Raw genomic sequence first — 26,008 nt, forward strand, 5'->3', positions numbered from 1 at the left:
ACCTTCTCTGGAGTTCTCACTTGAGCAACAGGCAACTTTAACCCTAATTAAAATGGACTAAAAATTGAGCCATCCAAGAAATGTGGAGTAACTAACCTTTTTCTTTTTTTTTCTTGATTAAAGGATCATTTCTAGAGTGCCAAATATTTCTGTTCAGCTCCAGCATGAACCTCCTGCCTTGACTAATGAAATGTATTGTTTGATTGTGACAGTCCAGTCACATGAGAAGACAGTTGCCAAAGATGTGAAGCTCACGGCAGGTTTAAAACCAGGTATTTATTTCTGTCATGGTAGCATCTTAAGGGTCCTATTGTCCTAGTTATTGTACAAAGAGTTAACACAGAGCCACAGAGAGTACACAATCTAAATCTAGGTAAATCATGATAGGTCAATTAACAGCTAAATAGGATGGGGGTTAAGAGGTGGACAGGACTATAGTGGATGTGTATGAAGAAATGTGTGGTAACAAAGGTCTCATTCGCAGGTGGTTGCCAGCTTAACCAATATTGGACAATAATGTTTTGTAGGCATCAACAAAAAAGTCCATGTTTTAAGGAGGGATTTAAAAGAATTTTCTAGTGATCTAACAATACTGTCAAGTTACTTTTGACAACAAACAGATTGTAGATTTTTCCAGCTGAGCTGCTAGCAAGTTCTAATGACAGAATTACATTTAAATCTAATGTATTTTTCTGCTGGACAACATGGGACCAATCTTGTCCCATTTGAAATTATGGGAGCAGGATTGTGGCCACAGGATTGTGGCCGGTGTTCCTCACAGGGTAACAGTTATATTCCAGGTAGCTTCACATAGTTACACGCTGTTAGTTTGGATTTTGAATTCTTGATGTTATACCTATTGATGACAGTAGTGGTTGAGAAATACACTTTGCTTTGTACGGATAACTGCTAAAATGCATTTGTCTATATATTATAATACAAGCTCATGCAGAGTCTAATCCAAAGACCATAGAAGTGCGAGCCTTCCCACTGATCAACTTCACTGTGGTTTTTCAATCAGATTCATAATGGGGTGTCTGACAACATATCAATGTTCCACCCCCTCCCCACTCGAGTCTCAAAATTTGAGACACAAGGTCATTATGGGTTTGCTGATTACTTAAGAAGAACTATCAAAATTTAATACTTCTGTTATAGGAAAGACTGTTTTCCATGTGACAAGGCATCCATGATATGTGACAGGATGTGACTTCTAAGATTTTTTCATAAGTCTTTGTAAACCCAGTCAACCCATAACTGAACAAAATTCCCATGCATTTTTTACAAATTTGGTCTTACATATGTTCAGTGTTTTAAAATATGGAAGACTTGTTCTTTTAAAATTATTGTATTGCAAAATAAAGGATATCTTGTTCACAATTTGACCCCGATGACTATGAATTGTACATTTCCCACCAACCCCGTTTACCCATTGGCATAGGTTGCTGAAAGGCCATCAGTCGGTGTACTACCAAAAAAAAAAAAATTTCTTCTGTGATGCATTCATGTTGTAGTTTTGTGTCTGGCTGTTGCTCATTTGGTTGAGATATATGTCTGGTAGCAGTGGTGGTTGTTTTCTTTGATGCATACTTTAATATTCATAAATAGTGCCTGCTTGCCACAGTGATAAACAACATATAAATTAACAGAATAACTTTGTGGGTATAAAAACAGAATGTTTGTATCCTAGGGCAAGATGCCAATCTGACTCAGAAAACTCATGTGACCCTTAATGGAACAGAAATCTGTGATGATTCTTATCCTGCATTGCTTCCTGATATCCCTGTAGGAGATTTACAGCCAGGAGAAAAGGTGAATCTAATTGCTACCCCCACTCCAATTAGGAAAATGTTTAATAACTAACTGAAAATGAGCATTGGCTAGTAAGAAGACTTTTTCATACAGATATCAGAAGGACCAGAATTTTTAGTTTCAGATGTGATGATGCCTAGTATCTGGACTTCTATCTAATGCAGCAGTCATTTTATTCAAGGGATGAGCCTTTGACTTCCTCCTTACATTTTAGTTCTATGGGCTAGTTCAATGGAGTGGGTTTGAGGGTGAAGAGATCTAATTAATATAATCCAATGAGGCTGATCTGAACTGTGAATCCTTTAACACAAATACACAGTTGAGATAACTTTGGCAGACAAATTTTTTTTATTAATGTTAAGTTTAAGTACCTGAGCATGCTGAAGAGTCTCACAGAATTGTTAAGGTTGTTGGCAGAGAGTGGACATTAGAGGGATTTCATATTGTAATATAAAGCTAAAGAGAAGGAACGGGATAAAGGAAATGCTCAATTTTCATTCCGCACTTTGAAAGAGGAGAATGAATTCAGGATGCGCTAGTTCTTCTGGTTTTGGGTTGACTTTGATTTCAAATATAGAGTCACTCTATCTTCTGTAAATGCACACTGCAAGCACTGTAGACTGTACTGATAGTTTGTTAGTAGCCTGAGTGCTAAATCTCATAAGGATGCAGAGTTGAGTGACACATACTGATTTTTTGGTGGTAGTAGGAAGAGAGGAGGATTGGGCTCATGAAACGGAGAGCAGCTGATGTCTGCTACTGAGAGTAATTGTCTTTCTACATCTTCTCCACACAGCAATACATTAAAACTCATGTGGTTTGAACTAGGGCTGTCAAGCAATTAAAAAAATTAATTGCGATTAATCGCACTGTTAAACAATAATAGAATACCATTTATTTAAGTATTTTTGGATGTTTTCTACATTTTCAAATATATTGATTTCAATTACACTACAGAATACAAAGTGTACAGTGCTCACTTTTTTTTATTTATTTTTGATTGCAAGTATTTGCACTTTAAAAAAAAAAGAAATTGTATTTTTCAATTCACCTAATACAAGTACTGTAGTGCAATCTCTTTATCATGAAAGTTGAACTTACAAATGTAGAATTATGGGCAAAAGACCAACTGCATTCAGAAATAAAACAATGTAAAATTTTAAGCCTGCAAGTCCACTCAGTCCTACTTTTTGTTCATCCAATTGCTCAGAGAAACAAGTTTGTTTACATTTGCAGGAGATAAGGCTGCCCACTTCTTGTTTACTGTGTCATCTGAAAGTGAGAACAGGCATTCTCTTGGCACTGTTGTAGCCGGCGTTGCAACATATTTACGTGCCAGATGCGCTAAAGATTCATATGTCCCTTCATGCTTCACCCCCATTCTAGGGGACATGCTTCCATACTGATGATGGATTCTGCTCGATAACAATCCGAAGTAGTGTGGACCAATGCATGTTCATTTTCATCATCTGTCACCAGCAGAAGGTTGATTTTCTTTTTTGGTGGTTCGGGTTTGTAGCCAGACAGCCAGCCCCCCCCCCCCCCCCCCCCTCAGACCAGCATTGCTGGAAACACACGGGAGCCAAAACACCAGGGCACTCCAGCACAGCCTTTGAAGCTGTGAGAAGCACAGGTGTGCTGCGACAATGTGCCTCTGGGAACGTATACAACGATTAGGCTCACAGCAGGCAGAGGCGCTGTGACAGACATGGCTCTTAGCCCCTACTAAAACAGCATGATGCACACACACCAACATCCTAGGTGGGGAAATATTTACCCTGATAAAAGAAGTGTCCAGTAGTCGAAACTTATTGTTTCTCCCTTGCAAGTGTGAACTACTCTTGCGAGAGCTGGCGTCACCCCGACAGACCAGCCCCAATTTAGCATAGAAAGGAGAAAGAGAATAAAGGAGTACAGAGGTATAAGTAGGGGACTTACAGCACCATGATTTTTGAGTGCTTTTCACTATCTATCTGCTGGTCAGATAAGTGACAGCCTCCCAAGGCTTCTGCAGCTAAGAGGGTCCCTAAGCCTTGTCCCTTATTCGTCTTTCCGCGGAATTGAGTGACCGATCCTGGCTTGGCACCGCTGGAATCGAGAGATGCAAGGAGGGTAAGAAGCACCCACACCTGATCTCCTATCTTTAGTGTACACATATTTTGAAATAGAGCTCTATACTTTTTTTTTTTTTCTTTGGGATTGTAGCTTCAGTTTCGTAACTTGTTTGTGTGTGTAACATCTCTACATTTAAATAAGTAGGCACTAGCAATTTTGTAACCACATGATTAGAATCTAGTTTAATAAATTTTGGTAACCATTTGTGCATAAGCCTGACTTGTTTCTCTGGTTTACTGTGAAGCAGCCAACACAATTAAAGAACCTCAGCCGTTTTGGCTATAAAGCCTGGCCATTAGGTGAGAGTACTAAGAGCCTAGCGTTGAGTTGTGCCGCCTCCACGGGGCAAACTCTTGGGGCACCTGTCAGTCAATCCTGACTGCCCGCTGCGAAGGAGCTCTGAGCTCTAGCAGTTAAAGTCACGGGTGGTTAGGACCTTGGGGCATCCGTCAGCCTAGCCCGGGCTGCCCGCCGCGAAGGGACAGTGCGTCCTAGCGGTTAAAGTCACGGATGGTATAAACGGGCGTAGCTGGCACCTCACCAAACATCCTGGCCATCGGCTAACAGGGTTCTGTAGTTTCTGCATTGGAGTGTTGCTCTTTTAAGACTTCTGAAAGCATGCTCCACACCTCATCCCTCTCAGATTTTGGAAGGCACTTCAGATTCTTAAACCTTGGGTTGAGTGCTGTGCCTATTTTTAGAAATCTTACATTGGTACCTTCTTTGCGTTTTGTCAAATCTGCAGAGAAAGTGTTCTTAAAACGAACATGTGCTGGGTCATCAGCCGAGACTGCTAGAACATAAAATACGTGGCAGAATGCGAGTAAAACAGAGCAGGGGACATACAATTCTCCCCCGAGGAGAATTATTTTTTTAACAAGTGTTATCAGCATGGAAGCATGACCTCTGGAATGGTGGCCAAAGAATGAAGAAGCATACGAATGTTTAGCATATTTGACACGTAAATACCTTGCAACGTCGCTACAAAAGTGCCATACAAATGCCTGTTCTCACTTTCTGGTGACATTGTAAATAAGAAGAGGGCAGCATTATTTCCATGTAAACAAATTTTTTTGTCTTAGCGACTGGCTGAACAAGAAGTAGGACTGAGTGAACTTTGCTTTGTTTTTGAGGGCAATTATGTAACCAAAAAAAAACTACATTTGTAAGTTGCACTTTCAGGACAAAGAGATTGCACTACAGTACTTGTATGAGGTGAATTGAAAAATACTATTTCTTTTGTTTATCATTTTTACAGTGCAAATATTTGTAATCAAAAATAATGTATGCTTTGATTTCAATTATAACACAGAATATAGTATATATGAAAAAGTAGAAAAAATCCCAAATATTTAATAAATTTCAATTGGTATTCTATTGCTTAAGAGTAAGATTAAAACTGCGATTAGTCACAATTAACTTTTTTTAATGGCGATTAATTTTTTTGTTAATCGCGTGAGTTATCTGTGATTAATCGACAGCCCTAGTTTGAACTAATAGCTAGTAAATCATAGGCTTGTTATGGCAAATGATGCTTAGTAATGGCTCCAGCCTACTACTGTAAATAGCAGGAGAACATGAGTAGTGGAATGGCCAGAGCAGTGCTACTCTTATATTGGTGTCACACTTTATGCTGCCAGTAGCCAGTGCTGAAGACAAGCAATTGTTGTCCATTGTGGTTCCCCTAGTCTGTGTTAACTGAGGTACGCTAAATGAATGAAAGTGCAGCTCTGGACCTGCTGGTTGCATTTTGAGTACTATTTAACTAATTTTGTCTTTATATTTCACAGCTGGAAAAAGCAGTATACATTCGTTGTGGAACAGTTGGTACCAGGATGTTTCTGGTCTATGTTTCCTATTTAATCAGTGCTACTGTTGAGGAAAAAGAGATAATCTGCAAGTGCCACAGGGTATGATCTATTGAGTTCAGCACTTTGGAATGACTCTTCATTTCATGTTAGTTAATATATTAAATGATTAAGGGATTCGGATTACTTGTGTGTGATTTTAAGAGCAAGCCTAATTTCAATGGTACCCTTTGTAGAATAGTACTAAATGGATTAATTAGATAATGTTGCCAAACATATTTAAAATGTATTCACTTTCATACTCCTAAAATGTACATCATATCCAAAATAAGGTGGAAATACAGCACACAGGGCTCTCATATGAGATTGTGTAAAAGAGAAACCCATAATTTAGCTTCTGCCCTAGAAGAAATGCTTAGCCCAGGGGTGATGTGGTTGCTTTCTGAGTAAAGAGAAGGATACACCATGTTGCCTTGACAGATAATTCCCAATACAAAGCCAGGAGTCTACGTGGACCATCTTGTGGAAATGTTGCTTTTTTGACATTGAAAGAGGAAAGGCTTAAGGGGCAGGATTGGAGGGATAAAGAAGAATAAATGGACACAAGAAGCAATATTTTTGAGGTGATCCAACTTCTGGCAAGTGTAGAGGAATATAAAATAATGTGTTATTCCTTAAACTTAATGTTATACCAGCAGAGTTGTATATCTGGAATAGTTCCATGTACTGGTGCTATCACTGAACCTTAGAGGGACGCTGTCGAACTGAAATTTTTTTAATCCAGGGAAAAGCGAAAAGTAGCTTCTTATTCCATAGTCACCTGTCAATTTTTGTTTTCAAATACAATTTTCCTACTTCTGAAAAGCTTTTTTCCTCCCATGTTGATGTCTTAAGTACTCAGAGTAAAACTGTACAAATAAAATAAATTAGTTTCTCTCATCTCTTAGATGTTCCTTGTAAGAGATTGTCATAATTACTGTGGGAGAGGGAGGACTGTTTGGACCAAAGTGCGGTGTTTTGCTTTTGTTTAAGTTGACAGTGACCCTTCGTGTTTAAATTTATTGTAGGGAATTTTATTGAGAATAGGTGTGGTATCAACATTTTATTTTACACTTTATTTAATTCCGTTTCAAACATGACATATTTAATGAATTAATAATCAGCATAATTTTTTCTTAGAACTGTATAGCTTATAAGGGAATAAAATGCCCAGGCATTGAATGAGCATCTTCACAAGTATATCCAAGAAAGGAAAAGCATTGACTTCTGCAGTCCCCAATAGCCATAGTTGCTTTGTCTGCCCATCGTTTAGGGGAGAGCCAAAGCAGATGATATCCTGGAGAGGGCTGGAGCAGGTGGTGGTGAATGCAGTTCCCTGTAATATTAACTTCTTACCTGTAATCTGATGTCAATATCTAGATTTGAAATTTAATACAATCTTTTCCCCCTCCATGCAGGATGAAACTGTAACTATAGAAACTGTATTTCCCTTTGATGTTGCTGTTAAATTTGTTTCTTCAAAGGTATGTGTTTAGAAAATTGATCAACGTATCTTAGAATCATAAAAATCTGAGTAAACCAAATTTGACCACTAAAGTATTGACACATTCTTTCTCTTCTCTTGGTAGTTTGAACATTTAGACAGAGTCTTTGCAGACATACCCTTTTTATTGATGACAGACATTCTGAGTGCTTCACCTTGGGCTCTCACTATTATAAATAGCCAGCTGCAACTTTCGGCTTCTATGGTACCAGTAGACCAACTGGAATCTTTTGTGGAGAATGGTGAGAATTTAGATTATTCTTTCTTCTTAAATAAGATTTTTTTGAGGAGGATGGAGTGGGAATTGAGAAGAAATACATTTTAATACCTTTATTGACAAATTAATTTGGAGTTTCTCTAAGTTATTTGAAGTAATGTTAGCACTTTGAGCTGAACTCACAAAGAGGAAAAAAATTAAAGTTAAAGGTGAAACTCTGTATCCTATTCAGCTGTTCCTGGTTATTTTTGGTATGGAGAAGCATGGAAAAATCTGATTTAGATAGTGGCAGATCTGAATTGGATTAGAGGCATTTGACAGGTTTTTTTGGCTTTCATGTACTACATATGTCTCTATAGAATGAAATGTAAACGAGTCCATACATAGGATTACACACATGAATGAAATAGTGTGTGAATCTATTCAGACTCGCCTAGGAAGAATATGCAAGAAGTTTCTCCATCCTGTATTGAATACTGCCTTATTAGAATATCTTGTAGTTAAACAATAATGTTCGCCATCCTTCTGAGGCAGAAAGATAAATTGAGGACTGTGCAGTAGAGCATTCAAAAATGTTGACTGCAGTTTTTGGTTGGAAAACGTTGATTTCATGGAATCGATGTTGAAACTTTCAACAGAAACCCGGCTGGCAGGCCAGCCCACCTGCCAACCGGTTTCCCCAGCTCCCCGCACAGCCCACTTGGCTGGCTGCTGGAGAGCAGTGGCTTCCATGGTTCACAGCTCAGCCAGGACTCCCTGTCTGGCTCCCAAGGTAATTAAGGAAGCTACCTTCCCTGGAAGCCTGGCAGCCCTGGCTCCTGTGGCTTTTTATTTTATTTTTAAATTATATACTTTTAAGTAGCTGCTGTTTTTTAGTACCCTGAATGTATGTCTTACTTTGAACAAGAAAATACAATAAGCGCTCTAAATAGCAGCAGCTGTTAATAATTTTAAAAATAAAACTGAACTAATTTAAAAAAAAAAACAGTTTAAAAATAAGATAAAATATGAAAAAGGCCTTTTTAAAATTTTGGTTAGAAACTTCCAAAACAAACCAGTTTGTGTCCCGTCCCACCCAGCCCCCCCTCAAAAAAAACAAACAAAAAACAATTTACCTTCTGCAGCAAATGTCAAAATTTCTACTTTAGGTTCTGAAACCGAACAAAAATATTTCAAATTTTTTGCATTTACAGCAGAAAGGGATTCCTGAGTCTTAATTAGCTGTACTGTGCGGTTTACTCTTTTGAATGTGACTTTGAGATTCTGTTTGCTCTGTGTAGATATTAGAGATTCCATGGTTCGGTTCAGAAGGTTCTTTATCATCCATCAAATCATCATCATTTCTGTGGCCCTGTCACAGAGCAGGGCTTCTCCCCAGCTTCCAAGCACATACTGCCCAGTCTCCTTTTAAGAAGGTTTCTTTTCTTAAAACAAACAAAAGAGTCTTTTAACTCACTCCTTTGCCTCGGACTTCAGGGTCACTCATCCCAGAGACCTCTGGTGCTTTTGGCAGCTTCCCAATCTTAGGCCATGTCTATACTACAAACTTACATTGACACAAGTTACGTCGGCATAAAGCTGCTGCAGTTAGTGCGTTGCTTTTGTATATGTATGCTTGTGTGTATGTGTGCTTGGCTCGTTGTGTCAGCGTGCATGTACTCACCAGGTGTTCTTGTATTAATGCACAGTGTAGTGCATCATGGATAGGTATCCCAGTATGCAACCTGCGACCATCTAGCATACAGTCGTTTGGGAAGTATTCCCAATGCATGGTGGGGCTGAAAGGAGTTGCACTGGGGTGACTGGGAGCGTGAGGTCAAATTTCCAGTTTGCTATTGTATCCATCCCCCTAATGTCATCTGTATCCCATAATTTTCATGCCTTTTTTCAAAATCCCACAAACCCGTGGGGCCCTCCTTGCTCTCTATCTCCAACAGAAGCATGGAGCTTGCACAGCTCTGCACTATTGTCCTGAGCGTTGAAACAGGGGCGTGTGATCCTGCAGTATTTTCAGAGCTGCAAGAAGAACTGAATAAGTGGGGAATATAATGATTTCTTGTAGGACAGATTGCTGTAGGACATAGCAAGAACCAACTCAAGGTTGTTGGTGGCATTCACAGAGAAGCTGCGGATGATGAAACGCCACTTCTGGGCCTCGGAAACCAGCACTGACTAGTGGGATTGTGTTGTCATTCAGGCTTGGGATGACGAGCAATGGCTGCAAAACTTTTCAGATGCACAAGGCAACATTCCTGGATCTGTGGGCTGAGCTTGCCCCAGCCCTCCAGTGCAGGGACCGAAAATAAGAGCTGTGCTGACAGTGGATAAGCGAGTGGTGATTGCAGTGTGGAAACTTGAAACACCAGATAGATTCCAGACTGACCAGTAACAGTCTGGAGTTGGGAAATCCACCGTGGGAGCCACTGTCATGCAAGTGTGCAGGGCCAGTAATCGCCTCCTGCTGCACAGGACTGTGATTCTCAGCAATGTAAAGGACATAGTGGATAGATTTGCAGCAGTGGGGTTCACGAACTGCGGTGAAGCAATAGATGGCATTCGTATCCCTATTTTGGCACAAAATTACCTTGCAACAGAGTACATCAATGTAAAGGGATACTTTTCTATGGTTATGCAAGCATTGGTGGATCACCGGGGACGCTTGACCAATGTCCTTGTGGGCTGGCCAGGGAAGGTGCATAAGGCTTACATCTTTAAGAACACAGGACTGTTCAGAAAGCTGCAAGGAGGAACTGTTTCTCAACTGGCCAATTACTGTTGGGAATGTTGAAATGCCAGGATCACTATTGGCATTTCAACATTCCCAACAGTAATCTGCAGTCTACCTGTTGCTTGCTGGGCTTATAAAGCCATACACCAGCCACCTAGACAGCACCAAGGGAAGAGTTCAGCTACCAGCTCAGCAGGTGCAGTATGACTGCTGAATGTTCTTTTGGTTGCCAGCATCCCGTCAATCATTGTTTATGCACAAGATTGGATTTCAGTGAGAAAAATATCCCAATGGTAATAGCTGCCTGCTCTGTCCTGCATAATATTTGTGAAGCCAAGGGGGAAACCTTTCCACTGGGTTGGAGGCCTATGTGATTCTTGGGCAGTAGAGTTCACGATGGCAACAAAACAGTCAGTCTGGGGCATGGTGGGAAAGCTGCTGGAGGACTGTTAGGGTCGACATAGGTACAGGAACTCCTCCGCTTAACGTTGTAGTTTGTTTCGCTTAAAATCACATTTTTCAGGATCAATGTTAAGCAAATCCAATTTCCCCATAAGAATTAATGTAAATGGGCGGGGTTACATTCCAGGGAAATTTTTTTCACCAGACAAAAAACTATATAATATATATATTTTCTCTCTAAGTTTTAAACAATTTAATACTGTACACAGCAACAATGATTGTGAAGCTTGGTTGAGTTGGTGGAGTCAGAAGGTGGAAGAGGGTGGGATATTTCCCAGGGAATGCCTTACTACTAAATGATGAACTAGCAATTGGCTGAGCCCTCCAGGGTTAACATGTTGTTAATGTAGCCTCACACTCTACAAGGCAGCTCAAATGCAGGGAGGGGAGACAGCATGGCAGACAGAGACACATCTTCTGTGTGTGTGTGTGTGTGTGTGTGTGTGTGAGAGAGAGAGAGAAAGCAAGAGATGCGCATTGCTCCTTTAAGTACGCTGACACTACACTCTAAGTACATTGCCTTTTAAAAAGATCAGGAAGTTGAGATAGCAGCTGCGGCCAGCTCTCTCCGTCCTGAGCCCTCTTGTGTCTCTCCTGCTTCCATATGGCGAAGGGGTAAGTGGGGGAGCAGGAGCGGGGGGAGGGGGACACCCTGACATTAGTCCCCCTCTTCCCCCCCCTTCCCCTGCACAGCAAGCAGGAGGTTTGCGGGAGCAACTCCAAGGCAGAGGGCAGGAGCAGCACATGGCAGTGGGGGGAGGGACAGCTGAACTTCTGGCAGTTGGTAGCCTGCTGGGCAGCTGCTGCACAGGGAACTTAGGGGAGTGGGGAACTGATAGCGGGACTGCTGGTCCACCCTGGTTCCAAGCCCCCACCAGCTAGCTGCAACGGGCTGCTCTTCCTGCAAGCCGTGGACAAAGCAGGTGGCTGCCAAACAACGTTATAAGGGAGCATTGCACAACTTTAAACGAGCATGTTCCCTGATTGATCAGCAACGAAACAACGTTAACCAGGACGACTTTAAGTGAGGAGTTACTGTACTGCAGTGTCTGTGTGCCATGTTGACCTCTGTATATTAACCTTGGCACAATGCTGCTCGGGGAGGTGGTGTTACTATGTCAGCATAAGAGGCCACTTATGTCAGTGGGAGACCCATTTAAGTGTAGACACATGCACAAGGCACCTTGCCTCACCCTAACTTTGTAGCGTAGACCAGGCTTTAGTTAGCTCTGTTCCCTTTCTGGAGCTTCCCAGAGCACCTGGCCTCTTGCACCAGGGACCCACCACCGGAGTTACCTCCACTCCACTGTGGCTTCCCTTCTCCAGGCACAGCCTGTCTCGGTCACTCTTCCTCCCCATCTCATTTCCTGCCTTTAAAGGTCCAGGTGTAGCCCAGCCTCTTTTAATTGGCTGGATTGGGCTCACTTGCTCTACATGGGCACTGGGCCTAGCTCTACTCACAGGGACCGCGTACCATGTTGCAGGCCCCAAAAATTCTGTGCTGCCTGAGCATCTTATTATCTCTAATGTTTTCATGTACAGTTTGTGAATTAGTTGGGGGTCCCTCAGATTGTATATATTGCATATATACAACACCTTTATTCCTAAAATTTATATATAATCTGTATGTATTACTAATTTTAGTTTTTCAGATCTGGATGGTTTCTGTGCTAATTTTCAGTGTCTTTTACTTTAAAATTAAACAGAATATTGCTGATAGTTGTTTTGCAGACAGGCGAGAGTGCTAGTGAATGCTTTTGCCTTCGGTGCCCACAAGTTACTAATGGTCAAAGTGGAGTGGCTACCGGACGTTATGTAATCTCCTGGAAAAGGTAGGGATTCCTGGTCTGGTTATTTTTAAAGCAGTTCATGACTTTTCGTAGGGTGGGAGTGGTAGGGAGGATATATTTTGCTTTTTCTTCTTCCCTTACTGATCCTCACAGTGGCATCATCTTGGGTGAAAGCAGTAAGAGCCATTTTTAAAAATGTGCGTACTGCTGAAATTGCATCTAAATGGTGATATTTAAATTTGTATTAAGTTTTCAATTGTGTGATCTCCTACACTAGTTCTTCAGTTTTCTAAAGCCAATGAGTACTTCACATATGGGGAGGGGAGGAAGAAAGACAAGTTAAAGAACACTTCAGCTGTATAAAAAAGTAATGTTTTAAATGGTCAAATGGAAAAAATAAATGACCCTAATATTTTTCCCACCTCAGTCAATATGTGGGTTTGTTTTTAGAGCAGATATTGTAAGGTACATCTGTCTTCTCTAGATTTTAACATCTTTTTACAAGATTATTGTAATAAAAACATTCAGCTAACACTTTTCACCTTTTTGAACTGTTGGGATTGCTGTAACTATTGCTTGTTAGTTTGCTGCTTGATCCCAGTATTCTGTTGGCTTAGTGACTTAATGTCAAGAATATAAGTGGAGTCTACATGTGTTGTTTTCTTTGATAGGAGTTCAGCTGTGGAAAGTGTACCTGTGGTTTGTACTGTGATCACTCTACCACATGTGATTGTAGAGAGCATCCCACTCCATGTTAATGCAGGTAATATTAACATGCATGAAATATATTTAACCCTGGGCTGCATGCATGGAGTGTTCACTCAAGGCCGTGAAACCCCATAAGTACGTCTCAGAGCAGAATTTGGTACATAGGCACACGTTTGTCCTTTATTGCCACAGACTTGGGATGACCATATTTCTCCTGTAAGAACAGGGCTGGAAGGGAAAGCCCTGCCCATGCAGTTACCTGTCCTTTCTCTAGTTATTCTAATCCATACTTGTACTCCTCCTTCGCCCCCTCAATTAGTGCAAATTAGTGATATTGTGATGCATAGAACTAGTCTTGTAACAGTAATTTCTGATATCTTTCATTGCTTTCTAATATTAGAGCTGATTCTGTTATATTTGAAAACTTATAAAATTTTTAATGATTTGTTCCTGAAACATTTGATCAGCTGTACTATAGATAATTGCCACTTTTTGCAGACCTTTCTACTTTTATTGAGTCAGATTTGGTTTTTGTATGTGAAACCAAGACATTTATTTACATTTCAGATTATGTAACCTTTATATTCATTCCCTTTGTCTCCAAAGATCTGCCATCATTTGGTCGAGTCAGAGAATCCTTGCCTGTCAGATATCACCTGCAAAACAAGACCAGTTTAGTCCAGGATGTGGAAATATCAGTGGAGCCAAGCGATGCCTTCATGTTTTCAGGTCTTAAACAGGTACAAATTGTCCTCTTTGTCACTACTGCATGATGATACTTGTCACACCACTGTTAAACTATTCTAATAGACTTCAACATACTCTTTAGATTAGTGGTTTTCAACCTTTTTTTCATTTGTGATCCCCTAAAAAAAAATTTCTAATGGAGGTGTGGACCCCTTTGGAAATCTTAGACAGTCTTTGGACCCCAAGTTTTGGAAACCACTCTTCTATGGTAACAACAACCTTTTGCAGACCCCTTTAGATATAGTCTGCAGAGCTCCCACAGTCCGCCAACCACAGGTTGAAAACCACTGCTTTAGATTGTATAAATTGTATTTAAAAATTAAATGTTTTTAATGTAACTTTACTGTAAAACCGGAAAATAAATATTAAAAACAAATTAATTGTAACTGTATTCAGAACAGATCTGTCTCCCAGCTCCGTTAAATTTCTGTCTACCAAAACAAGGCTTGTGAAATTTACATCAAGTGACTTAGAAAGAAACACAGTACACTATGTAACAAATATGGGCAACCCTAAGTGAATGGTAGACTTTCAACTGTTACCTGTTGATAGCCTATTAGCTTACTATCAACTCTGCTATAGATCAAATTACCCTAGAGTTATTTAGTAAATACTCATCCTTAAGACCTGGTGAACTGAAGAATGAGCAATACATCTGGAGGAACATGCACGTCCAAAGCTTTTTTTTAATCTTAGGAGGACTGAAAACAAGTCATCTGAGGAGTATCTAGTTATGCCTTTCTGAATAGGCTAAGAACATTCATATTGATCATATGATACAGTGTGTGCAGTTGGGTAGAAAAGAAAGTTGTAATATTTTGAATAATGTGTGTTTTAGTCAAACCGATTAAAGCGAATATTTAAAAGAATTATTTTTAACTTTGGAGTGTGCAAATGTTTAATATATGTAAACAGCTTTCTTTCCTGGAATTATTTTTGATTTTAGATACGATTGCGAATCCTTCCTGGCACACAGCAGGAAATGTTATATAACTTCTACCCTCTCATGGCTGGATATCAGCAGTTACCATCTCTTAATATCTTGCTGCGGATCCCAAACTTCACTAATCAGTTGCTCAGACGATTCATACCAACGCACATTTTTGTAAAGGTACGGTTCTAATGGAGGCTTTTGGCCCCTTTATAACGAATGAATTCTTTCAGAACTTACTTGGGATTTATTTTGCTTTTGAGAACTGCAACCCCAGCTCTACGCTTAGCCGATTAACTGAATGGACAGTTAACTAGAGAGCAGGCTTGTCTTGCTTTAAGATGCACAGACACAATGCTGTGTGTACATGGAGACCGTGGACTTCGCTGGGGCTCTGTGTGGGTGCAGCAATCTGCTCAGGCACGACACAGTGCTGGACTGGGCTCTATATGAGCAACAGGCACTTTGCTCTTAAAACCATCCAGAATTACTGTTATCCTCCTGGTCACAGGATGTTATCCATTTTGCAGAACATTTGGATAATATCTTGTGACTAGAAGGATAATAGTCATTCAATTTAAAGCTTCAATTAAAATTCTGTCTGCATTTGAGTATTGGTGGAGCTGCATTTGGTTAGAATATTTCCAAGTTTTCATTTATTATCTGCCACCCATCTTATATTTATATTACTCACGTGAGAATTGATTGCAGAAAGTGAAGTGTGGGTGTTCATCATGTGATGGGTTTTAGGGTTTTGTGGGGTTCCAGAATATTTCTGAACCTAAGTTACTATTAGAGATAGAAGATCTAAGTGCACATGAAATTTATGGTGGTTTTTTTCTACAATGTTGCAGCTACTCAGATATTATGAATACCTTGGGATGAAACGCAATTTTCAATCATATCATGCCAAACAGGTTTTATGCAATCTTTCTGGCCCTTTCCCACTTACTTTAAAGCTTTTTACCCAAAACAATGCTAGCTAGCTAGCCTTGTGTCTTTCCTTTATAGGATCTTGTGTTAACCTTTCCTATTGGAGCATAAGCAGTGGGTGAGAGGCCTGAAGTGTTCCTTTGTGTCTTTGAGAAAGGCTTGTTCGAACATCTATAATCCTCTCTCTGTTCCCTGAAAACAGACTTTGCATTCCTCCGATTTTACTGCAGCTAAGAGGGCTGGGTGGAATTTATTATTTATACACACTGTCAGTCAATGTGTCTCCTAGATCAGTCATCAAGACTTGCTCTTAGGTCAACACAAAGGTCTGCTCCCTCCAGGGAAAGGAGTTCTGAGCATTTACAAGAGAACCTCCCTAGGTTTTTAATTCCTTTCTTCTCTTCTTCGGGGTCATCCGAATCCCAACGTTCATTCTTGTGTGCTCCTGTGCACAGCTATGCTTTTCCTCTTAAAATACTCCTTTTCCCAAGGGACCCTGCTTCAAACTTATTCTAGAACCTTCTGGGGCTGTTCCTGTTTCATGCATGTATTTACCATCAGCATCATTATCAATATAACTTTTTTGTATTGCAGCAGTATCCAGAGAGTCCAGTCAGGGTCAGGCCCTATGCTAGGTGCTGTAAGCCATATATAAAGATATGGAGTACTAGTGGCACCTTAGAGACTAACCAGTTTATTTGAGCATAAGCTTTCGTGAGCTACAGCTCACTTCATCGGATGCCCTGAAGAGCTTATAGAGGCAGTTGGGAGAGTTAGAAGACTTGAATGTAGATAACATCACAATATTTTTTGCTGCCATTGGAAATACTTTGAAGTTAGGAAAGATACAGCACTGATTATACATTGTAGCATCCTGTTCATTTATGATGATGTTGCTAGATGAATTTCATAATCATATATAATCTTTATACTGACTCTTCTCTTTCTTTAAAGCCACAAGGTCGCCAAGCTGATGATACTTCTATCGCAGCTGCATAACTGCAGACATGGACTTATGCACTAGAAGGAAATGGGATGTTGCACAGAATGTATAAAATTTTGCTCTTTGAACCATAGCTTTGATCAAACTTTACGAATTAAACTTTTATTTTTAAATTACAATTATGAGCGCTATCAGCAGAACTAATGTTTAAACATTTAGTTTTTCATAAAATTTCACTAATGAATAAATATACGGAATAAGTTGGTGCTCTGTTTAACATGAACATTCTTTCTCTTGAAGTTAATTTCATGAATGTTAAATGCTTTTAAGAAGTAGTATTATATGGAATGTCTTGAGAATGAAAATGAAGAAAACCAAGTTCACTTGCCCAAAAAAGAGAAGTGCCACTTTCTTCATTAATGATGGCTTGAGGTGCAATGTCTGTGCTTTTTGTGATCAGGATTTACAGCATTGAAAGTGATCGTATCTGATAAACCTTATTTTTTTGCCATTTATGTTCAGAGGGTAGAACAGTGTGCAGCAGCCTGGACTCTCAGATCTATAAATGACTTACTACTACAGATGGAACTGTTGGCATTGAGTGGCTTCCTAATGCTTTAAGCAGAGTCAGTAATTTAAAAGGCTCTCTTTTTACCAGGAGAACTGTACTTCAAAATGTTTCACTCAGCAGTGACTAGTCAGTAAAACATGGGGTCTTTGTGAGCAGCTTCATTAATTACAGTTGTACTATCCAACATTAACCTGAAATGGTTTGAATTGTTAAAAATGCATTGCTTCCAGGTTAAAGAAACGTTTTGACAGTATTCTGCTGTGTCAGTTTAGAGGTACATCCTTGTGTAGCTTCACAAGCTGGTATTTAAAATATTCACAGTAAATCATGTAAATAAAAATTATGTTGTGAAATCTTCCATTGTTTAACTTTCTAAATAGTTAAATTTAAAGAAGTGAATTTTGATCTCCTGGAAATTATCGTATTTATTGTCCAAGTGAAGTTATATTGAACAACTTATTGTAACTGAATATTTGTGAAACTGAGCTGAATGTGTTCATTTCCCAGTTATATTGATTTGTATGTAATGGATAACTGTCTAGTGTGGTCCAGTGGCTTAGTGGATAAGATTCTGAACTTGATTCTCTTTTATGTCTGCCTTCAGTATCCTTTAGGACAGAGATTCCCAAACTTTTCTTATTGCATATCTCCTTCCAGATCTACCAGCTGCCCACATATCCCTACCCTTTTCATCACTGATATGGTGTGTTCTTCTTAACACTACCTGTCTTTAGCCATCTGTCCATATTTCACCGTTATGTACAGATATAGTTATTGTGTGACCTATACAACCGAAAAAAAACCAACCCCTAACATAGTTCTGAGTTTGATTAGGCTTGACTGTTGCTGAGCAACTGAACCCGCACTGTACAATGATTGGAGGTGAGGGCTCTGTACGTCAGTGCTCTGTGTTTCAGTGTTCTCATTGCTATGTCTTGAAGTAAATTAACTACCATAATGAGTTTTAGATAACGAGTTCCCACACAGCGGTAAAGCTCGTCTGAGTAGACTATTATGAAAATGCGATACAGAAAGTAATGCATAAATAAAAGCCACCGTTACACAATTTCTCCTGCGTACCACCCTTCCCCCCAAGATGTCTCGCGTACCCCCAGGGGTATGAGTAACACAGTTTGGGAACCCCTGCTTTAGGGGACCCACCCTTAACATTATTCAGACAAAAACTATAGTGAACCCAGTAAAAGTTTTTGCTTGTAAGGACTTCAGGGTCTAGCCCTAGATGGCTGATTTTAGAATGGCAGTAGGAGATTGAAGGCAGTTGTATACCACCCACTTCTCAGAGCTGAATATAGCATTTCTGTGGCGTACATATGAGGCTGGAGGGAGGTTGTTGGTTATTGGCATGAAGAAGAAGAGGGCTGCAAATCCTATTGGTCTCTTTCACTCTTCTCTCCCTGATGCTTTCAGTTGCATTTTATCCTGTAGTCAAATAAAGGGAGTTAAAATGCATTTTCAGGTGGCTGGTGTCCAGCATTTGAGTCCAGAAGTGCACCTTTCAATCTTTTTTTTTTTTTTTTTTTTTTAAATAGAAGTGAAACATATTTAGCCCTCTTGGATTGTCCTTGGTTTCCAACAAAATTTTTTGTTCAAACTGCAGTTCAGGCTGAAAGAAACTTCGCTGAGGCTTCTATGCTATGCTACCTTTTCTGAAAGTGTTTAGACAGCTATAAAATAGAGAACTGAGATACCTTTCCTATGTAACATTCTAATAGTAAATTATAATGACTTGTATCCTTTCGAAAGGATACAGGGTATGTGCATGGGTATTTAAACACCTTCTCTCAATTCCAACAACTTGAAATATGTCTAGGAACAGTGCAGATTACCATCTCTTATAAAATCAAATAAATTAGGCAAAATTATAGGAAGGGTATATTGAAGATCAGAAGTACAATTTATAATGAACATTATATAGTTAACAGTAATAAATTAACCAGAAATGTGAACTTGTAATATACACTGTGTAGGAAAAACTACCCAAGGATTGTATTTCCCTACCCATTGTTCATATTTTTCTCTTTTCTCCCTTCCTCCTTTTTCCTCTTCCCCTTCTCCCCCTCCCGCTCCAAAGTTATCACTTTGGTTTGTTTGATTCTACTCAGACTAAACACCGCAGAGCAAGGGTCTTGTTTTATTTGCCCATATGGCACCAGGCATGCCTGTTGTGCTACAAAAATAAAAGCATTACCCATATTAAACCCCAGATTGTTTGTTTGCCCAGTTTACCAAAATCAGCTTTTATGATTTCTTCTGGAATGAGGCCTCAAACTTTAGACTCACCTGAATATATTTTTTAAATTGGAACCTGCTATAAGTTGCATGTAACATCAAAGGGAAATAAGCTACTTTTTAAAAGGCACTTTTATCAACGTAACTTTCCACATGCAGTCGTAAGCATAACATTGTGTACGTTTGTACAAGGTCTAGTTTGGCTACATGTTAAAACTCCTACTTTATGCAGATCAAAGTTGATACCCATTTAGGAGATGAATTACACGTTTTAGTGGTTGTTACGGCTTTCAAGAGGAGTTGCTTCCCAGTCACTTAGCTGTCCTTGCTTTGTCACAAGATGATATTGCATTGGCCAAAAGAGGTGGATTCCAGGTAGAGCAGGAGCTAAAGGCGGAAACTGAAAGCTCAGGTCTGTTGGTCAATTTTTACTTTTTTCTTTCCCCCGCCCCCTTTTTCTTTTTCTTGATGGGGGGGAATTAGTGCCCTGAAGGAATCAGCGTTTTTTAACAGCCTTCCATTCTGAAATTAAACATGGCAACTAGATGCTCTTAAATGGGTTTTAAAACGTATTGCTCATTCATGCTTTATAGCCTAACCAAACGTTGCATAAAATTTGCAGAAATGTGCTTTACAGCCCTACTGTACAGAAAGTGCAGGATGCTTGCAGTATCTAACCTTTATAACCCACTTAGTAAAGAACACTTAAAGTGGTAATTGCATATGCTCATTTTGTTTTGGTACGATATTATATTCTGAAATGCCATTTAATGATTCAAGATCTTGCAACATACTGTCTGCTCTGTTTCAGGTGTTTCTTTTTTTAATAAAAGTGAATTAACTATTCTTCCCTGGAATGAATGAAAATGCTATGTATGCAAATGTCTTTCCCTCAAATAAATCAATGAAAATCTCTTGTAAAGTTGATTTATTGAACCCTAGTATATTATGCTACAAAAGAAAGACTCTGATTTCAAATATGTTACTAATGTAAGTCAGGAAAAACCTATGCACATTTGCAGACTGTGGGCCTAAGTTTCTAAGAGCAAAATGGGTAAAGACATGTATTTTAATACAATTTTTGACCTACCTCTGTCTTTATAACAAGACTGTATAATTTATCTTCATTATCCATATCAGCCACAAAAGCCTGCTTTGAACTCTGCATTTTTGGTACCTGATTCAGTAACATCTGGTTCAGAGGATCCATTGAACCAAGTCAACAGAATGTTGCCTTTTTAAAAAAACAAAACAAACAAGTCTCCCACTGTTAAAGCTGACACAATGTTAAACCGTGAAAGCCATGAGGACAGGATCACAGTTACCTACCTTAATGTATTATCTTGATGGTGGAATTCGACTTGGGAAGTTTTTTTAGTTCAAATGTTTATTGCACAGGAGCTAAAGGAATGCTGATAAGAATGATTGATTGAATTCAGTGAATGAGTTTTTTAGGTAGTAAGAAAGGAATTGTATTTGTTATATTCCAGATATGCAGATTCCACAGAAAGTCATGCTTTAATTTCAGTTGACACATTTCTCTTTTTCATTACATAATGGCCAGATTCTCAGTGGGAGTCAGATATAATTCTAGGTTTCAGAGTAGCAGCCGTGTTAGTCTGTATCCGTAAAAAGAAAAGGAGTACTTGTGGCACCTTAGAGACTAACAGATTTATTAGAGCATAAGCTTTCATGAGCTACAGCTCACTTCATCAGATGCATACAGTGGAAAATATAGTGAGGAGATTTTATATACATAGAGAACACCAAACAATGGGTGTTACCATACAGACTGTAACAAGAGTGATCAGGAAAGGTGAGCTATTACCAGCAGGAGAGCGGGGGGGGGGGGGGGGAACCTTCTGTAGTGATGATCAAGGTGGGCCATTTCCAGCACTTTACAAGAACAGTAGGAGGGGAAATAAACAAGGGGAAATAGTTTTACTTTGTGTAATGACCCATCCACTCCCAGTCTTTATTCAAGCCTAAGTTAATTGTATCCAGTTTGCAAATTAATTCCAATTCAGCAGTCTCTCGTTGGAGTCTGTGTTTGAAGTTTTTTTGTTGAATTGCCACTTTTAGGTCTGTAATCGAGTGACCAAAGAGATTTGAAGTGTTCTCCGACTGGTTTTTTGAATGTTGTAATTCTTGACATCTGATTTGTGTCCATTTATTCTTTTACGTAGAGACTGTCCAGTTTGGCCAAGGTACATGGCAGAGGGGCATTGCTAGCACATGGCATATATCACATTAGTAGATGTGCAGGTGAAGGAGCCCCTGATGGTGTGGCTGATGTGATTAGGCCCTATGATGGTGTCCCCTGAATAGATATGTGGACACAGTTGGCAATGGGCTTTGTTGCAAGAATAGGTTCCTGGGTAAGTGTTTTTTGTTGTGTGGTGTGTGGTTGCTGGTGAGTATTTGCTTCAGGTTGGGGGCTGACTGTAACCAAGGACTGGCCTGTCTCCCAAGAGCTGTGAGAGTGATGGGTCATCCTTCAGGATAGGTTGTAGATCCTTGATGATGCGTTGGAGAGGTTTTAGTTGGGGGCTGAAGGTGACAGCTAGTGGCGTTCTATTATTTTCTTTGTTGGGCCTGTCCTGTAGTAGGTAACTTCTGGGTACTCTTCTGGCTCTGTCAATCTGTTTCTTCACTTCAGCAGGTGGGTATTGTAGTTGTAAGAATTCTAGGATCTATTAGCAGGAATGTTGTAAGCAAGATACAAGAAATAATTCTTCCACTCTACTCTGTGCTGATTAGGCCTCAACTAGAGTATTGTGTCCAGTTCTGGGCTCCACATTTCAGGATAAATGTGGACAACTTGGAGCAACAAAAATGATGAAAGGTCTAGAAAACACAACCCGTGAGGGAAGATTGAAAAAATTGGGTTTGTTTAGCCCAAAGAGAAGACTGAGAGGGGACATAAGTTTTTTCAAGTACATAACAGGTTGTTACAAGGAGGAGGGAGCAAAATTGTTCTCTTTGATCTCTGGAGGTAGGACAAGAACCTATCGGCTTAAATGCAGCAAGGGCGGTTTAGGTTGGACATTAGGAAAAACTTCTGTGACGTTCTATACTTTGAGGGAGCATCCTGGAAACCCCATATTTCTCATTTTTATACAATTGTGATCTTACCTTACAAGGCATGCTTTATGTGTATCGCAGAAAGGTTATGATCTGCTGAAATCATTTCTCTGTCAATATATGTATATCATTAATGTATATGAAGTTATCGGAATATAAGTTGGGGAATCCGCCAGATATTATTTCCCCAGAAGCAACAGCAAGGAAAGTAATCAACACCCAAACAGGGTGTCAAACAACCCATTAACAACCATTGTCAAGCAAGGGAGCTACAATGCAATGACTCACCTACATGAGGCCAGATCAGGGGAATTGCTCAACCTTGCCAGGAGACTCGGCAATGCCCAACCAGACATGCTTGGACTTGTGTTTTCCAAGCACGTGGACTGAGGGTATAAAACCAAACACAGGGGGCCCATGCTTGGCCTTTCTCCTTCACCCACCTACACTGCAACCAACAAGGACGCTCTGAAGACTCCAACTGAGGGGACTGGCCCCAATTTCAAGGGTGAAATCAGTGTACTATGAACTGCAATATCCAATGGGGCGAGAAAAACTGCTTAGTCTAGTTGTTGTCCAATCTAATAGGGTTGAGAGTCTAGACTGCGTGTTTACATTTTATTTCTTTTGGTAACCACTCTGACTTTTTGCATAACACTTATAGTCACTTAAAATCTATCTTTTGTAGTCAATAAATGTGTTACTGTTTATCTTTACCAATGAGTTTGTATGAAGTGTGTGGCAAATCTGCTCAGGTTTCGCAAATGCTGGTGTATATCCACTTTCCATTGATGAAGTGGTGAACCAATTAATAAATCAGCATTGCTCACCTTGAGCAGTTCAAGACAGTATATTCTTGAGATGCAAGGCTGGAAGCTGGAGGGATTGGGCTGGTGCCTTTCCCTGTGTGTTTCAAAAGTGCCTCTGGGAGCATTCATGCAATATAACTGGGTGTGGGGCTCCACATGCCATTTTGCTGTGTGATAACAGCACCTGGAAAGGTTTGCTGCCGGTCTCTAGCAAGGCATTGTGAGAGACAGCCCAGGCTGGAGAGAGTTCAGTCCCAGGCTCCACCCTAGGGAATCCATCACAACTTCCTAACTGTGAGGGTGGTAAAGCACTGAAATAAACTGACTAGGGAGGTTGTGGAATCTCCACCATTGGAGACATTTAAGAGCAGATTAGGCAAACACCTGTCAGGGATGATCTCGATAATACTTAGTCCTGCCTTGAGTGCAGGGGACTGGACTAGAAGACCTCTCGAGGTCCCTTCCAGTTCTAGGATTTTCTTGTGGTGTATAGTCAATGTATCTGGTTCTATCCTACCTGCACCTGACCCTGGCAACATAAAAAGACATGTTGGCAATTGGCGGCAGTAGAAAAAGTAGTGGCAGAAGCTCCTCATGTTCTGGCAATCACTAATCCATAGGGCTTCAATGAGACTACTCACATGCTTAGGTGGATTCAGACTGGAAGCTTGGAAGGATTAGATTTTTATCAGTGAATATCCATTTCACTGTACACACACAAACCAACCAAAAATATTTCCATCAATCAAAATTTCATTTAAGCAAAGTAAGAAAATGCTGCTTGAGAACTTTAAGAGTTAGATTTATGGATACTTAATTTATATATTTTGACATATGTTGACAGTTGATATTTTAACAGTTAAAGCTTTAGATTTTTGAATCTCAGTATCTACTGCCATTAAATAATTATCTGACCTCCCCACCATAATTCCCTGCAACTTAAAATTTAAATAGATAAAAATTGATTTTAAACAATTCCCAGTTTGAGAAACACTGTTCTAGTATACTTTAGAGTGAAGTGGGAGGCATTTAGTTTGTTTTTCATCTTGGGACTTGTTTCCTTCATTCTATCTTCTAAGGGTATCTGAGGCAATAACCATTCTGGCTCTGGGTTCTCTTCACAGATCCCAAATTTTAGATTTAAAAAAAATTAATTTTATCCAGAGATCTTGTTCTGAATACATCTTTATATCTCACCAACTCAGATAGTGCCAGTCCTAACACTTTACTTGCAAAGTCTGCATAACCATCTATGCAGCATGTTTTTAAACTTAAAAATAAATAGTGAGTAAAATGTAGTGCTCATGAAAGTGGAGGAATAACAGTGTAGTGTAGATAGGATCTGTGCAAGCGTTCTCAGACAGAACCACCAACAATTACCAGTCTGGTCCTACAAAATCCCTACTGTTTCAACTGGCTTCTCTTGAGCCCGTTGAAGCAAACTGGAATGTTGTGGAGAGGGCCAGGATAAGGCCAAACTCCTTTTCGTATCTGATCCGAGATGAATTTTGAAACCAGGTGTAAGAGGCTGGCACACTACCCTTTTAGCAAGTATTGATCTAGCAGGGAAAGGGTTAAATGTGTTCTGCAGATGAGTCCTTAGTATAAGGGAAGTGTGTGATTGTGACCCAAGAGCCCCTCAATGCCAGCTGGCAAGGGGTTACAAGAATATCCTGATTCTAGTATGTACATTCTGGTTCATGAAAGAATCTAATGTGAAATCTTAAATGAAGGCAGGGCCACGACGATCATTAATGTTGTTAAATCTTTGTACAGACTCTATGTAAGGAGTTATGTATGTATATTGAAAATATTATCTTAGATTCTGTATCACAGCAGAGGTGGAGAAACAGGCTTTCTGTCAGACAAAGGATATTTATTCATCTGTCCCTTTGCCAGCATGTAAATTAAGCACTATAAGCTTACATTATAGAGGCATATACACGTACCAAGTCAACAGAGAGCTATGAAGTCAACAGAGAAAAGCACACAGCCCAGGAAGACAACCTTCTCTTGAGACAGACTTCAATGTTTGCTGAACTGTATTTGGGGAACAAAGAAGACACTCCATTATTGTGAACATAGGAAGTAAACCAGCAGTGTGTTTATATTCATGAAAATGGTATCTCAACCAGCCTGGATTGAAGATGCTACAAAAGGCTTTGAGTGAGATAAGTAACTTCCTGTCTAATGAAGTTTAACAGTTAAGTTTACTCTTTTTATAAAGTGTTATAATTTTGTTTTATACATAACCCTTTTGTTTCCATTATCATTATTCACTCTCGAACCTTTTGGTATAAATTTATCCTTGATTTCACTATAAATATATCTCAATGATGTGTTATTAAGAGAGGAGGTGATCCTGAGGTGAATGATGCAAGCTGGTGCGTATATCATTCCCTTAGGGACAGCAGACCTGGTATTTCTGTGAGTTTTCAGTGGTGAAGGGGCTGGACATTACAGGGGGAGTGTTTCAAAGAGTCTTGGGGACTGGGGTTGACCTATTCATCTGTGAGGCAAGGTAAAGGCTGCCATACCCCAGAAGAGAGTGCTTGAG

General features: G+C 39.8%; 1 protein-coding gene across 4 annotated transcripts in view; it reads left to right on the forward strand.

Moving 5' to 3' along the window:
• The window catches only part of TRAPPC11 (trafficking protein particle complex subunit 11), a 46,636-nt gene extending 25,256 nt beyond the window's left edge, over nt 1-21,380 (forward strand). For all 4 annotated transcript variants that reach the window (XM_074951222.1, XM_074951223.1, XM_074951224.1 and 1 more), the window contains exons 21-30: nt 124-272; nt 1,691-1,812; nt 5,718-5,837; nt 7,193-7,258; nt 7,364-7,520; nt 12,406-12,517; nt 13,147-13,238; nt 13,790-13,923; nt 14,877-15,041; nt 16,749-21,380. In XM_074951222.1, the coding sequence (XP_074807323.1) occupies nt 124-272; nt 1,691-1,812; nt 5,718-5,837; nt 7,193-7,258; nt 7,364-7,520; nt 12,406-12,517; nt 13,147-13,238; nt 13,790-13,923; nt 14,877-15,041; nt 16,749-16,793 (1,162 nt within the window). In that variant the 3' untranslated portion in view covers nt 16,794-21,380. The remainder of the gene's footprint in view (nt 1-123; nt 273-1,690; nt 1,813-5,717; nt 5,838-7,192; nt 7,259-7,363; nt 7,521-12,405; nt 12,518-13,146; nt 13,239-13,789; nt 13,924-14,876; nt 15,042-16,748) is intronic.
• Nucleotides 21,381-26,008: the final 4,628 nt, after the last annotated feature.

The sequence above is a fragment of the Natator depressus genome, chromosome 4 (genome assembly GCF_965152275.1).
Source record: "Natator depressus isolate rNatDep1 chromosome 4, rNatDep2.hap1, whole genome shotgun sequence".
Lineage (NCBI taxonomy): Eukaryota > Metazoa > Chordata > Testudines > Cheloniidae > Natator > Natator depressus.